The sequence below is a fragment of the Medicago truncatula genome, chromosome 5, assembly GCF_003473485.1.
Source record: "Medicago truncatula cultivar Jemalong A17 chromosome 5, MtrunA17r5.0-ANR, whole genome shotgun sequence".
Taxonomy (NCBI): Eukaryota; Viridiplantae; Streptophyta; class Magnoliopsida; order Fabales; family Fabaceae; genus Medicago; species Medicago truncatula.
In genome coordinates, this window is record NC_053046.1 from 10,687,960 (window position 1) to 10,706,466 (window position 18,507).

Here is an 18,507-nt window from a genome sequence, read left to right on the forward strand (position 1 = left end):
AGTCGATCAAGATCGAAACTTTATCCCTAAGCTCAACACTCAAACTGCATATTCGCATAATTTCATTCTAAATTTTTAGCGGATTCACTTCAATTCAACCAATCGAAATCGAAAAAACAAAAATTCACAAAATTGATGAATCTTAGAGTGAGTCCATATATACAGTAGTAATGGGTTTGCCAAGGTTTGGTCGTCCAAAGAATGGTGATGAATTGAGTTCAAACCTATTCGTAGCGAATTGTGGGCCAGCTGTTGGAATTTCTGATGATGAAATTGCTTCTGTCTTCTCCAAATTTGGTGAACTCAATGGTGTTTATGCAGCTGATGACAGTGGGACACGTGTCATTGTGTCTTTTTCTGATGTGGGTTCTGCTCAATCTGCTTTCATGGCATTACATGGAAAGCCATGTCCTGAACTTGGTGGTCGTTCTTTGTTTATTCGTTATTCTGTGCTTCAGCCGAATCCACAGGTAGTAGATTGCTAGTTGCAATGTTTCGTGTTTATGTTCGTGTCCTTATTTATGTTTATGTTTTTATTTTTATTTTTAAATGAGATTTTTTATTAATTAAGGTTACACTAATGACATAGGATTAGAAATGACAACATTAGAGATATTGGGAAAAACCCAAGTCCCACATCAAATAGATAAAACTCTTGATAAGAGTTTACAAAGAGGAGACACTCCTCACCTTATAAGCTGGTTTTGTAAGCCCGAGTTAGGACCCAAGCCCACGCTAGGCCTGAGGGTGGGTGTTGAAGTTGTTTGTAGTTTGTTTTAGTCTCACATTGCTCAGGTTCCCAGGCTATTGAGTGTATAGTATGCTTCAGTATTTGATCAATGTAGCCGACCCCACTTATTGGGATAAGGCTTGGTTGTTGTTCTGAGGTGACACTGATGGTCATTTTACGCCGACCCCACTTATTGGGATAAGGCTTGGTTGTTGTTCTGAGGTGACACTGATGGTCATTTTACAACTGTTGCAAGAGGATTTAAACTCTGTATCTTGCGGTTAAATGCTAAGTTGTTAGCATTGAGTTAGCACCAAAAGTGTAAAGTTCATATTATTTATGTTTATGTTCCATGTTCCTATTTATGTTTAGATGGCTTCTAGGGAGGGGAAATGTCTGACATGGGATACTTGAAAATCGTCTGAAACTATAACATTGGTTGGTGTTATTCCCCTTAAGTAGAAGGTCTTGGTATTACTCATCAACACGACAGATGTGGTGACCCAATCGTTACTAGTTCGACAAAAGTCAATGAAAACAAACATTAGTCCCTCAAAATTCAATTTATAAATGTTTTCTTTGTTTTTCTGAAATCAACATTGATTACATGTCTGTCTTTAGTTGTAAGGACGTAGATGACTATGAACTTCTACTTAAAGTTGGCATTGGAAATGTCCGTCGTTATCCAAATTTTAAGTGATTTTCAAGCATCGGTCCACCATAGACAATATGAGACACTTTCCCACCCTAGCAAATGCCTTATGTTTTTTCATGGATTTACTCTTTACGTTGTGTAGGATCATGTAAGGGGCTTGGTTCCTTATTTATGTTTATGTTCATGTTCTTTTTTTTATGTTTATGCTACATGTTCTTATTTACTCATATTTAGGTGATTTTTAGGGTGTAGAAATGTCTCATATGGTATCAATGCTTGAAAGTGCTTCAAAATTCTAACAACAACAGATATTTCTCTTCCTTGTGACTAAGATGGTGACCCAACCAGTGTCGGTTTGGGAAAAAAACAATTAAAACGAATATTAGTGCACCAAAACTCTACTTATATTTGTTTCTGTTTTTCTCGAATCAAGACCCAATTAGATGACTGTGTTGTAAGGATGTGGAGGTTTCTGAACTTCTACTTAAAGTTGGTGATTTCGGTCTTCATTGAAATTTCAAGCGATTTTGTAGTATCGGTCTACCTTAGACCACATGAGCCACTTTTCCACCGTAGCAATTACCCTATGTTTATGTTTATTCATGGATTTACACTTTATATTGTTCAGGATCAAGTGAAGGACTTGGTTCCTGTATCTATGACTGCCTCAGATCTTAACATTCCAGGCCTTTACCTATTGCATGACTTCGTTAGTGCTACAGAAGAAGAGGTTTACTAGTCTTTTCCTTTCATATCAAATGCTATATTCTTTTGCTTAACATATTTGCATTTTTCTTGCATTCATTTGTTTTAAATAGTTTGTTTTTGCGGTCGCAGAAAAAAAAAAATGTTTGTTTCTGTTGTCGCTTGTATTGGAACTTTACTTACAGACATTGTCATTTTCCATCTTCTCAGGAATTGCTCCAATCTGTTGACAGTAGACCTTGGAATAGTCTTGCCAAAAGAAGGGTTCAACACTATGGCTATGAATTTTGTTATGATGTGAGTTTTGCCCGATATTTGTACATCCTTTTCCCGTTACAGCCAACAAAATAATAGTTCTTCTAATACAATTGATGATTTTATTCTGAACTTATTGGAAATTTGTGTTATATATGACAATAAGTTGCAGAATAATGTGATAGCTTTGATTAATCCCGACTCTCCTTTCTGCTTTGTGCAGATTCGAAATGTTAATACAAAGCGATGCTTAGGTGAGCTTCCCTCATTTCTTTCTCCAATACTTGAAAGAATATCATCATGTCCAACTTTCAAGAATGCTGACCCTGATAGAATAGTTTTGGACCAACTTACGGTATGCTAACTTACTACTGGACTCGATCTTAATGAATTTTTAATCCAATGATAAAAAATTATTATTTATATTTGTTCATTCGTTAGTTGTTATTATTTGAACACCATCCAATGCTTTGAGTTGCAATACTTGTATCTTTGTGTTGGATGTTCAAAGTTTGAATGTTGCTCTGTTGCAGGTAAATGAGTACCCACCTGGAGTTGGTTTGTCACCTCATATAGACACTCACTCTGCATTTGAAGATTTAATTTTCAGCCTTTCATTAGCAGGGCCTTGTATTATGGAATTCAGACGATACGGAGATGGTGATTGGCGACCTAGAGTTGCTTCAAGTATTGACACAAAAGTAGATTGTCCAGAAGATGGTTCAAATTGTATAAAGAGGGCTATCTATCTCCCCCCTAGATCTTTGCTACTCTTATCTGGCGAAGCACGATATGCATGGCATCATTACATTCCACACCATAAGGTATAATGTTCAAGAAACGAGTATACTCTTTCTACCTTTGCATATTGGAAGTTGTTACATTTCAGAATCCTGTTTCCCATCATGATATGAGAGTGGCTTTGGCCATTTTTAAATTTTATTCAAGAAAAAAATATGCTAACCATATCCTTAAATTTTATTCAAGAAAAAAATATGCTAACCATATCCTAAAATCATGAGTGCAGGAGGAAACCCTTCTTTTTGCTCACGAGATTGCCATATTTTTTTCTCACATTTCTAATATAATACCTAAGAAATATATCATTTTCCAAAATATTTTTGCTTGAGAGCTATGTATTTAAGATAGGAAGATTCTTTATGGGGTTTTTTGTTTGAGAGAACTTGTATTTCCGTATGTTGCTTTGCACGCACATTTATCACTTCGAGTATTAGTGCATTAATTTGGTAAGGGAATGTTAACCCCAAAACATGGTCTTTTGGTGAACTTATAACCTAACCTAACTTCAAGTATCTGTTTTGTGGTAGGGAAATTCGTTGTCCTAATTTCAAACATTTCCATTAGAAATCTAGCGTATTCTAGTCTTAGTAGAAAACTTACGATAGACTCTTTGCTTCAAGTGTATTTACATGTGCCTTGATATATATTTTTGCACCTGAATATAATTTTTAACGCTGCAGATAGACAAAGTGGATGGAAAAGTCATCAGAAGGGCTTCAAGAAGGGTATCTTTTACGTTGCGTAAGGTGTGTTGATCTCATGGTTATTTTTATGTCTTTCTAACCATATTAAACCCTTGGTATATTTTACTTATAGCGATTCAATATCTTGTGTTCAGCACAACAGAAAAATAAAATAAAATTCTAATTTTCATGTGAATGAATCCCATCAACAGAGTCCCCTTGTCGATTATTCATTAGCAGACACATCAGTTGTTGTGACTCATTACATTTAATCCTGGCTTTTCACATGTACTTTTCTGTCTAATTTTTATCGTTTGTCTTCTGTTCTATTTAATATGCTTTGTTGGTAACTTGGTGTAGACTCTAGTTTTCTTGTACATCATTCCTTTAAATCCGGTGGTTGGCTGATTCGAAAAATGATAACACTCAATTTTCAAACACCTTGAGAACCATTTGTATGATCATGCATTTACTAGTGTTTGATGCGAATGATGAGTGAAGGAACATGAATGGTTTTATAGAGAATGCACAAGCTATCTTACCTGTAAAGTTTAGGATGAAGTACTTTGCATAGTTGTGTTGAATGCCATCGTTTTGTTAGAAGAATGTGAGTAGCAAGGGTTAAGCTCTAAGCCCCTTACTATCACACAGGCTATGATACCATTTTAAGGAAGTGAAAAGAGAAGCATGCGTTGAATACCGTGTATTTCAACTATACTATTACATAATGATATGCTTTTTTGTCAGTGCCTGCAACCTTTTACTTGCAATAACTAATAACTAATTGTTTGTTTTGACACTTTTCTTTCTTGTGTTCAATTTCTCATGTTAAAAATAACTTAACTGTGTATACCAGGTTAGAGCAGGTTTGTGCAAATGTGAATTTCCTCAGTATTGCGACTCTCAAAGATGAGGTTTTACCTAAATGACAAGAAGGATCAAAATGTAATACCTTTAAATTTAAATATCCGTTGTTGAGAGTTGCAACGAGTACAATTTGAGGTATGTTCAGCATTCTTTTGTTATAATGCAAAATATATTCTTGCGATTTCGGTTAAGAATCTTTACATGAACAGTTTTTGTGAATTTTACAGTGGCTCTTATCCATTTACTACCAATCAATCAACTTCGGAGGCCATTCATTTACGGGATTGGAATTGGAATTGGAATTTTGCACCATCAAGATAATCATTATACCAGTTCACTCACTTTGTATGGGTGCACAATAGATTTGCCCTTTATATGTATAAACTTAATTTCCTATTTACATAAAATTGTACTTAAGTAGGATTTGTTACATCCATTAAACATGCATTATCCTTCTGATGAATTGGTTTTACTGTAACCAACCAAGAAAGGAAATTGATAGTTCGGTGTGCACTCGTGTTAAGAAGACCAAGATTCAAGAGCTAATTTTGCTCAGAAAATATTTAGGTGTTTCACTTCTTCGTGTTCTCGGTTCTAGACATGAATAATCCTACCATTTTCTAGGTGTAGATATAATTACGCTAGCCTTTGAGGACCAGATGTATAGCAACTGTACAATTACATTTGAAACAAATGAATCTTTTGGGTAGCATTGTAAGCTCAAGGACTGGAGAAATATTTGCATCAAGTCTGAGGTTCAATTTTGGAGCTTAATAAATTTTGGACTGCCAGAACACATTTTGAATAAGATGTTTTTAGACAAAGTAAGAATAGGACAAGGTTGCTTTTTATTATCCCTAGTATTTTTCTGCAAAAAATCTTACCATACATGACTACACAATTACCAATTAACAGTTTATCTATCTGTCCCATAAAATGTGGGAGTTTATCTGAAGCATGCTTCCAATAGTTTTTTTTTTTTTTTTTAATATCTTAAAATACATTGTTAGAATCACATTAAGGTAATGTATTTTGACATTGTTGCTTGAAACTCACGTTCATGACTAGAATTCAATGCTAGTAAAAGGATTGAGCTAAATATAAAAAGAATCACACAAATAAGTTTTTAGAAGAAAAGGTTATTAATTCCCAACATAACAGATTATGTATCTTTTACTTTTTATGGGTGGCATTTTCTTTTTTATATGTTTTTAACATAAATTATGGAGTTGGATCTTGTCTTGAGAATAAAGTTCAAATGGTGTCAATGATATTCTCATTGCTAAGAGTAACTAAATTTTATATAATGGAGAGTTCTCATTGCTATCCTGTGGACGAAATTGAACTATTGCTATACGAGTTTTGTGAATTTTTTATTTAAAATTTTAAGTTTGACAATTGATGTCTGAATTTGACATTTTCTTTGATGGTGATTTTTCGGTTGTGATAGTGACATGTAGTTCAAATTTTGTCAATGACATTCTTCAGTGTTGAACACAAGGTTTAACACAAGCAATATAGAAAACATGGAAGCAAACACTACACATACAGTGTGTGTTAATAATGAGTATTCAAATTAACAATGGCTATAGTCCTCGTTAATTTGATTTGTCTCAATGGAGTAATAGAATGTATAATCTGTCTTGGTTTATAGAGTACAATGGAGTAATAGAATGTATAATCTGTCTTGGTTCTTTTATACTAAGTTGGAAAACATATATCGATGAAAGTCGGAAGTTAGGAGCAACTAAAGTGTATATAATTGTAAAAAAAAAAAAAACTAAAGTGTATATAATATAGCTATCAATGCTATCAAATGGACAAAATTGCACACTTTTGTTATCAAAGTTTTGTGAATTTTGCATTATTTAATTTAATTTTTTTAAATTAAACAATTAATCACAGGCTTTGCTAATGCTAATTGTGTTAATGAGAAGTTTTCGGTTGTTCGGAGTCATCGGTATCTCATCGATAATGCAAAGGCATGGCTTGACATTAGTTATTTAATTATAAAATTTAAATAAAAAATTGATAGTTACAGAAAAAATACAATTTTAAAAAATTTAAAATAAAAAGTTGATAATTTTTTGGGTTAAATATGTTTTTGGTCCCTATAAAATTGGGACCTTATAAGTTTAGTCTTTACTTAATTTTAATAGTTCTTTTAGTCCTTATAAAAAAATTTGCACTCAATTTTAGTCCCTACTAAATCTAAATTTGTATAATTATGCTTAAACTTTTAAGATTTTGAACAATTTTTTACAAAAGTGTTAAAAACATTACTAAAAGTTCATATACAAAAAATCATCTCAAAATTTTGTTTCTACGTCCATATTTTTGTTACTTTTATCTTGAACTTTGGTATTTTAAAAATATTCATATTTAATTCATTTTATGTTAATAAATTCTAAATTTTAGTAAACGAACCTTTTGTGGTGTTCTAAACTTGTCTCAAAAAAATCGTTTAAAGATTTAAAAGTTTAAGGATAATTAGAGAAACTTTGTTTTAGTAGGGACTAAAACTACATGCAAATTATTTTTATAGGGATTAAAAAAGCTATTAAAATTAAGTAAGAACTAAATTTAGAAGTTTCAAATTTTATAGGGACAAGCAACATATTTAACCCTAATTTTTTTGACCGAGTAATCTTTTCCCTACTTGTGTTTTTATCGGAATTTGTTTAAATTTGAGTCAAATTTGAAATGGTTTAATTCGGTAACAGGTTTTAGATTTCAAACTTTTGAACCATTAGAATCTTTCCGTTCATAAAAAATGTGATTCCTTTTTATTTTTTTTTATCTAATTAAGACTTTTTATATGATGATTTATAAATGTTTCACTATTCATTAAGGTTGAAAATTGAACCAAAATTACTTGAAGATATTGGTGATAAATAGAAAATGGGGCAGAGTTTGATAAAAGTGGTAAGAGGTCTCTAAGTCTAATCAATGTCCAAGTATCAATAATTAGGCTGTACAAATAATATAAAACAAATTATAAAACTCAACTTTATGATTTTTTCGAATGATGAGATGATACAAATATTTAGCTTTAAACACCTAAAATGACAATTTTCCTTCCACAAGTCGATGATTTCTGGAGATGCCTTTACTCCGGCCTCAGTAGCTTTGCAAGCTCTTAATTAAAGCAGGAAATGTGGTATTCTCAGCCTTCTCAACACCATGGTGACAGATGCACACATTTGATCCTGCAACTTCGCAACATATCTTAAATTCTTCAAAGTGTTAAATATTGTAAACAGGGTAAACATTCATTCTCGGTGGTGGTTTAAATCAAAGTCTTCTGTGATTAATTACAGTCTAAATCAGTGGTGGTCTAATCTAGCGTATTCTATTCTTGATAGTAAACATATGATTGATCCTCTTCTTCAAGTGTATTCATTGGAAATTCTTGTAACACAATGTCCACCTCTAAACCATTGGATGAAGTGGTTTGCACAATGACAGTGACTTTGCATAATCATGAAATATATGTGGTTGACTGCAAGGATAATATAAGCTCCCTGGCCATCAATTTAATTGATTTTTATCTAATGGTTTTTATTTCATTAATATCAGTTCACTCAATTTGTATGGGTGCACAATATATTTGCCCTTTATATTTATATGTGTGAACATCAATGTTATCTTATCTTATTTACATAAAGTATATAGCCTATCCTAGTTCTTTACTTCTGAGTTGGAAAACAGAAAATGTCCTACATCGGTGAGAGTAGAAGGGTAGGAGCAACTAAAGCATATATAATGACTTCTCTTCAATAACAATCCAAGTATCCAACAGAGTTGAACTATTTGAAATCTTGTTTTAGATTTTAAAATTGATAAATAATTTTTGTGACAACTTCATTTGTGGATGTTGAGTTACAGCACGGTACTCATATGCTACGAGGAAATTGTCATGAAATTAGTTGTCTAGTTTTAAAAATTAAATTAAAATGAAAAATTAATAAAAACGAAGGGTTGTATTTATCCAAATTAAAAAAAATTAAATAAAAATTTAAAATCGATAAAAAAAAAAAACTAATGATTATATTTTATCCAACTCAATTTAAATTTGAATCAACTTAGATGAGATGGAACGGGTTTCTTCTAATTAAACCAAGGTCCGCAGTTGTGCGTGGATGATACGCGGTTTACATCACAAAGAAGTGGTTTAAATTTGAATAATGAGCTTTATATTTTAAAATTAAACCTCGAATTCAACCCCTTAGAAAAGTCATTTTCCTTAAAAATGAAAATTTTGTTAATATATTTTTTTTAAAAAAATTTAACAATTTTTTTGGTCGTTTAATGACTATAATTCACTTATGATGTATTTGGGGTTTGAACACTGACTCTTCATATATAATAATGAATTGTTGATAGTGTAATCGATTATACCAATATAGAAATCAGTTTTTTTAACTTTTCAAAAGCGGTTTTCCATATCCCAATCACTTACAAACTTGCCTCTAGCCTAGAAGACTCAGAGAAACACATAAAAAATGGCATGTCAATTCAACAACAACAACAAAAACAAAAACACATGCATTCCAATGGGGAAACTAACACAAGATAAATTAAATTAATAAGTTGTTTTCACACACGAGCTTAACTACCCAAAGGGTGGTATCTCTAAGCTAAAAGGAACTCATCCAAAAACATCTGGCCACGGGAAAAAGCTTAAGCTTCTACACTCCTCCAAACAACTTATGCCTTAACTTCTCTTACACACAACTTCAATTTCAGCTTATCCTTGTAATCACAAAGCAAGCATAGTCATTACCATCTACAATCCTTAAATTCCTTTACCTAGCTTCAATCTCTCTTAATTCCTCTTGCTTCTAAACGTCAATCATATCCACAATTGAACAACCAAAAGCACATGCAAGGCCATGCTTAAGCTAGTTTTGCAAAATTTTCCAAGAGGACCAATGGGGAGGGATTAGGTTTTGCTAATTGAGTTTGAATGATACATGGTTCATGTTTGGATGATTGCATGCTGAATTAATTTGATTTTGGTTGAGAAGTGGTGGATAGAGTGAGGGAGGGAGGACGAGCAGAAGAAATATGCTAGCATAGATGTGAAAATTGCAAAGCATTGGTGAGTTAACGGGATACATTAAAATTACAACATAATTTCGTTCGAATGAATACAAACATCATTACAAGTTCGTAAATCTGATAAAAATAACATTTGCCAAATACATTGATGTATTTCTAAATACATAAGAAGTTATCTAAAACTGGTACAAGACGTGTAGATGAAGGTAAATCATTCGGCTTCCTTCTGTCGATACTTACCACGAGTGACATGCTTATCTGAAATAAAAATAAAGGGATTAGGGTGAGTTTCACCTATCCTAGGATGTAGGCAATCTCGGGGAGTCAAATATTTAGTTTTAAACACCTAAAAAGACCATTTTCCGTCCATGAGTCGATGATTTCTTGAGACACCTTTCCTCATGGTGAGTCAAATATTTAGCTTTAAACACCTAAAAAGACCATTTTCCTTCCACGAAGAACATAAATTTCAATTTCTGATGAATGAGAGATTTCCTCCATGGTGACAGATGCACACATTTGATCCTGCGACTTTGCAAAAAATAATAAATTGTTCAAACATTAAGATAGAAAGAATTAGAAGATCAAAGATGACTGGCTTTCCACATTGCGGACATTGTGTTTAGGATTTTGTTGAGGTGATTCCTTTTGTGACAAGAAGTTAGAAATGGAAAACCTTACAATTCTGCAATAAATAAAAGATTTTGATAACCACAGGCAAGAAACAAAACACCAATGCATGCTCATTCAAATAAGTCACATAAAGTACACAAAATTAACTAAACAATCGATTACATCGGTGGATGTTTCAGTTTTGTATGGTGATGGGTGGACATGCATATAACTTTGACCAATATTCTAGTACCTACTAATTCAACACATGGCTATTCAAGAAGAAACTTCAAGTGCATTCATGTGTGCCTTGATATAGACTCTACCTTTCGTGTACAAGATTTATGCAAGTCCAATGACTAACAGTTTGTATGCTCATGCAAGACTACAAGAGTACTTTTGTGGTGGAACTTGGAAGTATAGACAATATTGTACAACCTCACTTACCTTATTAACAGGAATCATATGAGATAGATTGATAGTTACATTGGAAATTCTTATAACACAATGTCCACCTCTCTAAACCATTGGATGAAGTGGTTTGCACAATCACAGTGACTTTGCATAATCATTAAATATATGTGGTTCTTTACTATTGAGTTGGAAAACAGAAAATGTCCCACATAGGTGAGAGTACAAGGGTCGGAGCAACTAAAGGGTATATAATGAGGACTTCTCTTCATTATTAATTGAACAGAATTACACATTTTTGCTATTCTATTCTATTTAGTAAAAACTTATATATATTTGAAATCTTGTTTTAGGTTTTAAAGTTGATAAATGATTTTGTGACTGTTGCATCGTGGATGTTGAGTTACGTACAACACTCATTTTTTACGATAAAACTATCTCGAAATTACTTGTCTATTTTAAAAATTAAATAAAAATGAAAAATTTGTAAAAACTAATTTCGAGTTTTTACACAGGGTCAAATGTATGTCACTGTATACCATGTTATTTAATTTTTAACAATAGAAAATTAAATTTCGAGTTACTTACAACACCCTTTTTTATTTATTTGTTAAATTTGTTAAGACGGGTTTTTACACAGGGTCAAATGTATGTCGCTGTATACCGTGTTAAATCCATAATTGAATTGAAAATCTTAATCACCAACAATGATTCATGTATACATACATCGACATGTTATGTATTAATTCAAATGAAACTAGAAAACAAACAGGCAACATTAGTACAAACTAAAATGAAATTCAGATAAAACTTAAATAACAAGAGCATCATTGACACCATTGTTTGTTACCGCACTTTGCTAAGTTTATGTTTTCCAATATCATAGACAACTTTAGTTACCTCTTCTTCCAAAATCTTAAAAATTTCTTCTTGTTGTATAACAACATTAGGAAATTCTTTTATAAAGGACTCATCTGAAAGCTCTTTGAACTTCCAATACTTGACGCGTTTTAGATCAACTTGTTCAAAAGCAAATTGTTTCACAAAGTGTTTCACGCGATCACTCCATATTCTCACATCAGCAAACCGAACTTTCAAACTTTTGTGAAACAATACGAGGACATAATTTCTTGCCAACGATTCTACACCTCCGTTAGGGTACAACAAGCTACCTCTAGGAACCCAGTATCCCTGCAGCAATATTGCATGCTTCTGCAGAAAACTCAGCAGTTCCTCATTAGAGTATTCAGGAGCAAAGTACTTGATAGCACTAAAACGATGAAGTGGAGGGCCCTATCATAAAGTGTTATGTTAGATAAGTTTAAAAAATACATTATAGATGGAATATTACTCTATCCGATTATAGGAAGTAATCAATGCCAAACCTCAATAAGCAATGTCTCAAGACGCTTTTCCACCGGCAATGATAGAAGATGCCTGAACAAAATCAATATAGCATTATAAGAAAATTAAACATATTATCGAGGAGACAAAATCATAAAGTCGTGCAATCAGAACTAAGGGCTAAATATAAAGATGACTGCTTCATATTAAAGGAAGACATTACCTTGTAGAAGGACCTTTAGTTAAACTGTTGTGGCTCACTCCACCACAGAGTGCAGCAATGTAATCATACCTTGAACCATTCAAATATTAACAAGCATGGTAAATTTACATTTTCATATAAAAGAGAGTACTAAAGAATAAAAGGGCATATTCTTACGCGCTCATTTCAAAGTTTACGGGAAAACTTTCATGTGCCACCATTTGCTGAAAATATTTAGCTGAGATATCACTCTTGCAACTATGGTACTTGAGAGGAACCCAACACTGCACAAGATAGAGTGAAAAAGACTAATTAAAACCAGCAGGAAAATGGAAGAGTTTCCCATATGCTTTCTTAAAATATTTCCAATTTTTATTTTCTAAAATTTATGTTCATTTTAAAATGCTAACGATAAGATAGAAGACTGCTATATGTAAATTGATATAACAAGAGTACAAGACTACTGGTAGACATAATTGTATCCAGTTCATAAATTATAATGAATACCAAGATTATTTAAAACTATAGCATAATCTCTATTATGACCAAAAACTGCTATATGTATATTACATTACTGTTTTAACAACTATTATACCTCATCACCGTCACTCTTTGAAGGCTCCATCTGCTTATTCTGAAACAAAGAAACAAAATCAATTAACTAATTGGATACCCAAATATGCCTTGAGAGATTGCAGACAGACAACAACAACAAAAGACTTTTCCTGCTAGGCTGGGTTGGCTTCCTGAATCATTCGATGACATAAAAACATGCATTAGGTTTGAAGAATACAACAACTTGATAGATAGTATCAAAAGGTACACAATAAAACTGAGGTAGAGGTTTGGTGGTCCTTCAACAGGAGTGCTTGTAAAATAGCCCCTACTGAGGAGTAACAAAGATGCTAATGACTAAATATGAAATTGACCAAATGAACAGAAAAGGCAATGTTCCCACAAGCATGCAGCAGCGACAAAGCATTTTTGGCTTCTCATATTCTTATGAGGGAGAGTACAATCATCAAGTATGTGTGAATATAGGGGGGTTTTTAAACTACATTTCACAATATATTTGAATGTATGTGAAGAATCATAAACATTTGATTAAAAATTTTAAAAAATGCATGTAAGCTATAGGTGAAACTATTAAGATTCAGAGGTCAATAGTTTGGCTATCAAAATGATTGATGATATGATAGAGTGTCGTTTGGGTTATACTTGTTGTAAAAAGGGTGTATAAAAATATTTCAAGATTATCAACACATTAGTGCTATCATGCAAAAATTACATTTCGTGCAGTTATACGTGTGCAATCTTTTCTAGATATCTGTAACAACCACAATACCTGCATATTTGATGTAGCAACATTATTCTTTTCTGAGCCACCAGAATCAAGATAATGTCGTGATGGTCGGAGCTGCACAACTGCATGAATTGGATGAAGCTGCAGCTGCAACCAAGATAGAAGCAGTCAAATTTTCAAATCTTCCCAAATTATATATCAACTAAAGTATATATCACCATGATGTAATTCATAAATCCCTCATGTTATCATAAGATTCAAGAAGACAAATAACAAAGTTGAACATAATAATATTAGGTCAGAACTCTGAAATATTCTAAACAAGCAAGTTGAGTATCCTGGTGATAAAGTCCATGAAACCCTCGAGTTATCAGAATTCAGAAGAGGAAAGAAGAAACAAGACATGAATGAATCACAAAGTCGATAAGCGAAAGTGAGGGTAGCCAATTGGGTTGTTCGTTTGAGGATCTAACGCATACATCCGATCAGGAGGAAGTTGATTTTAAGGTATGACAGTATTTTAATCTTCCTCCTTTTCCCCTTTTTCACAACTCATTGAAACATACCTACTTTACACATTCCTAGCTGGATTAGCTTTTCTATAAGAAACACATTAATTAATTTCCACTACTTCAGTTCAAAACCTAAATAAGCTATAATCCATCTCAAAACAAGAAAATCATCCTCAAAAGCATCTTTACAAAACTCACCCGTCCCAAATTTATTGAAGAAGAATTAAATGTTCAATAAATAGGATAGCAGTCTTCCACATAGTGATTGAATACCTAAGACAATGTTGTTCAGGTAGTATACTACTTTTAAACAAAACCAGACATCACAGAATAGAATGAGACACAGTACCTTATCTCCCATAAGAAGTCCAACAGCGCAGCCATTTGCAGGAGATGGCTTCCATGTAGTTGATAGAGTCTGGCAGAATAAAAATATAGTAGCGAATTCATAAGTTACGTACAGTCTACGGTGTATAATACTCCCCTGAGACAACTTTATAAACAAATACAAAACATTTTGCATTCAACATTAAATCATATAATTCAAGAAACAATATGCTTTTTCAGAGCATAGCAGCAGAGTTTCTAATCAAACACACAATACACATCAAATTCTGCAATTGAACCGCAACAAAAAGAATATATAGGTACAGAAAACATCATCTTAAACCTATGCTCAGACACAGAAAGTAAACAATGACACACTACACTAGCATAAGTTTCAACTTAATGAAAATTTAAGTGTATCAATTGTCGTGAATAATTTATGATAATTCTAATCCTGGGTCCATCCTTATAAAGGCTACAAATAATGAAGATATCTTGATCACACTTTCATATATAAGAATTATGTTATGCGGAATCTTATCAAGTTAAAACAGATAGAGTAATCCAAATCAGAAAATCCTAATTAATAGAAATTTAAGAAGATAAAATAATCCTAATCAGTAATTCAAGACTTAAGCCGGAGTCTCCTTCTTTCTCTGGTGCTACAGACCACATCATATGATTACAAAAACTAGCAAAAGTAATAAGCCTTGACCTATTTCAAAGATACATATATTATCAAGGAGCATTGATATATTCTAGAGTCGTGGATTCGAAACTATGAAGTAGTCAACAAGATGCCACCAATCTCTCTAAATTATTGATATATGAAAACACATACAGGGAATTGCTGATCTTGGCGGCAATTGGCCCGTTAACTTTTATAGCATCGTATAATCAAACAATGTAAGATATAATGAAAAGACCTGCTTCGTGTATTTGAGTCTATTCGAAAATTCTTCGTCAACAGTACTTGATTCCAAATCAACAGATAAATCAACCGCAACATCTAAACTATCAGGTTTCAACCTGACCTGCACAGTCAAAAACATAATAATTAGTCAATGGGATTGCAAAACATTTTCCAGGAAAAAAAAAAAAAAACATACCTCTTCGCATTGTTCATCGAGTTCATATGGTCGCCATGAAGGTCTTAAAGGATATTCCATAACGTACAACTAAAAGTAACCAGAAAAATAAATAAATTAGACTACCAATGTAAAATGTGGAATCCATAATCCAACATACACAAGAAGTAACAAACCTTAATGTCATCATCAATAGAAGGAGAAAAGAATACATCAATTTCACGCACGACTGTATCTTCTTCATTGTCTTCATCCATTGGATTGACTTGTGTTGAATCCTTTTCAGCCTCAGTCATTTCTACATCCACGGAATCGACATTTCTTGAATCATGTTCAGGTTCAGACTTCGATTCAGCTTCAACTTTAACAGTACCATTATGTTCAGACTTCATCTGCGTCGGCGAGATAGTTTCAATGCAATCTTCATTCTGTTTGGCTGTTAAATCTATTTCTTGTGGCTCTATTTTGGGAACGAGTTGTGGTTCTTTTTTAGGTTTGAGTTTTGATGATTTTGGCGCGAATCTTGAAACTCGAGAAGTGGCCTGGCTTGGGACTTCTAGGTCATCGAAATCCATAACACACCTTTTATTCTAGTGTTTCTTTTACGTTCACCGGTGATAAAAATCCATAACACACATTTTATTCTCGTGTTTCTTTTACGTTTCATCTTTACTATTAGCGGTGATTTAAAAATTGGTCTCTGCAATTGCTAATTCGCAATTTGTTGCATTATTTAATCATTTAAAATTTTGTCACTTTCCTCACTTAATCACTGTCATGTCACTAATTTGATGACGTGGCAATCACTGCCATACATGAAATTCCAATTTTACCCCTGTGTTTCCAATTCTTTCTTCAATATTTGTCCTCTTCTTAAGGGCAAAATTGGAATTTCATGTGTGGTAGTGATTGCCACGTTATCAAATTAGTGATGTTACAGTGATTAAGTTGGTCAAATGACGAAACTTTAAATGATTAATGATTGCAAGACTAGTTTGCAAGGATTAGTGAATACGGAATCAATTTTTAAACGACCTTTAATTGCAAAGATGAAATACATATTTAAACCACAAGAATTTGAAGTGTAAAAATTTACCTTCTATTCTTGCAATAGAAACGTGGGGTACAAGTAAACGCAAAATTTGAAGTGTGAAATTCAACTATTTTCGTTCCGATATGCTAATACTCTAGCACCGCTATGAAGAAGCTTTGTTTTTTTTTTCACAATCAAATAAAAAATACCACATGTTAAGGGACATACATTATTATATGGAGGGGTTAGAGTTCGAACTCAAACACATCATTTATTCATATTAAAAAAATGTAAATTCTATCCACTATACTTGAATTTTTTTTTAAGGACCACATGCTAAGGAATTAATGAGTATTAAATGACAATGGTCCCATTTACTTTATTGTGGAACATGTGATAATTAAAGGTAGCAGTTAAAATTCACTAAAAGTATTTGTAAATAATAGTTCAACCGATAATTCTCTTAAAATGTTACTTGTTAAATAAAAAAAAAATCTTAAGTGAGTGTAGGGCTTTACTACTGACAGTTCATTTATAGGATACTATTTCAGATGCGTGGCAGTGGCATCTGAACCCTAAAGAAAGTTACTATGTTCGTGGCGTTTATGAATTGCTGACATGTTCGTGATAGATTATCAACAAAGACAAATTTGGTGACTCGCGGTGTCATTTCTCTAGAGGCGCGCTATTGTGTGGTGGGTTGTGGCCATCTAGAAGATGCACAACATGTGTTTCTTTTGTGTCCTCGGTTCGCTTCCCTTTGGCCGTTGGTGCAAGCGTGGATTGGGTTTGATGGTGTCGACACTCAGGCTATTCACGATCACTTCCATCAGTTTATTTATTACATAGGTGGTCTGAAAGTGCGACGTAATTTTCGTCATCTCATACGACTTTTGTGCTTTTGGATTTTGTGGAATGAAAGAAATAATAGGTTGTTTAAAAATCAGGAATGTACTAGTTATCAGCTACTAGAAAAAAGTTAAGTATTATTCTTTGTGGTGGCTGAAAGCAAAGCAGGTTACTTTTGTTTTCGGTACCCAAATGTGGTTTTCGAATCCCCTAATTTGTTTGGGTATTGGTTAGTGTAATACCCCGTTACCCAAAAGTAAATAAATAACAAATAATCATCAGAGTAATTCACCAAAAACGGGTATGCTACATTGCAATATCAAAATTCTTAAATAGCATATGAAACTATTTAATTAAACCACTTGATAAAAATGAAAACATAGCAGCGGAATAGTTTTCAAATCCAACAACAGCCTACGGCATTAAAGGCCTTAGCTTAATTCAACAACATTATTCAAAAGACAATAAAGGCTCCACATCAACAAGTTCCAAAATTCGATACATGGAAAAGAAACAACAATAATATAAATAACAGTTCCCATCCCACGTATCAGAGCCCTAGACACGACATTGAGCCACCACCAACTACTCAGGATCACCTGCAAGTTACCCATAGGAAGGACAACATTTTCAAGAAGAAGGGATGAGATTCACAACAATAAATATAGATATTAAAATCTTCAATTGAATCTAACACCCTAATCAACAACACATCATCTTGTAAACATATATGTGTATAAGTCGCAAGCAACAACAACATCAACCACATACCATGATCACAATGAATATATATATAAATGCATATTCAACACCAACATCATCCATCAGATAATAACTGAAATCAACAACTAAGACTCATGCAAATGACATGACCACTGCTAAGACACCATCTTAGACTTCTTAATGAAATGCAATATGCATGTGGTACCAAACAGGACCGAAGCCCTCACCGCTTTTGAATGGTTAAAGCATTCATCAGGACCGAAGCCCTCACCGCTGTTGAGCAACTAGTACTCCAGGACCGAAGCCCTCACCGCTGTTTTATGCATATGCAATGGACCTACTT

At 33.1% G+C, this 18,507-nt stretch overlaps 2 protein-coding genes across 3 annotated transcripts; one reads left to right on the plus strand and one right to left on the minus strand.

Moving 5' to 3' along the window:
- On the plus strand, positions 1-5,444 carry LOC11416556 (alkylated DNA repair protein ALKBH8 homolog). Of its 2 annotated transcripts, XM_003612480.4 has the most exons (8): positions 1-470; positions 2,014-2,115; positions 2,301-2,387; positions 2,569-2,700; positions 2,879-3,169; positions 3,827-3,892; positions 4,686-4,831; positions 4,924-5,444. In XM_003612480.4, the coding sequence occupies exons 1-7, from the start codon at positions 171-173 to the stop codon at positions 4,740-4,742; spliced, it is 1,035 nt and encodes a 344-aa protein (XP_003612528.1). In that variant the 5' UTR covers positions 1-170; the 3' UTR covers positions 4,743-4,831; positions 4,924-5,444. The 2 variants fall into 2 exon arrangements, with proteins under 2 accessions (XP_003612528.1, XP_013453619.1); XM_013598165.3 differs by lacking the exon at positions 2,014-2,115 and having other exon boundaries at positions 6-470.
- A 6,147-nt stretch (positions 5,445-11,591) lies between these two features.
- Positions 11,592-16,152, minus strand: LOC11410622 (uncharacterized). The gene is made up of 10 exons (XM_024784718.2): positions 15,736-16,152; positions 15,581-15,649; positions 15,398-15,505; positions 14,494-14,562; positions 13,675-13,779; positions 12,925-12,963; positions 12,507-12,613; positions 12,351-12,419; positions 12,169-12,220; positions 11,592-12,076 (listed from the first exon to the last, which is right to left on the minus strand). The coding sequence occupies exons 1-10, from the start codon at positions 16,132-16,134 to the stop codon at positions 11,630-11,632; spliced, it is 1,464 nt and encodes a 487-aa protein (XP_024640486.2). The 5' UTR covers positions 16,135-16,152; the 3' UTR covers positions 11,592-11,629.
- Positions 16,153-18,507: the final 2,355 nt, after the last annotated feature.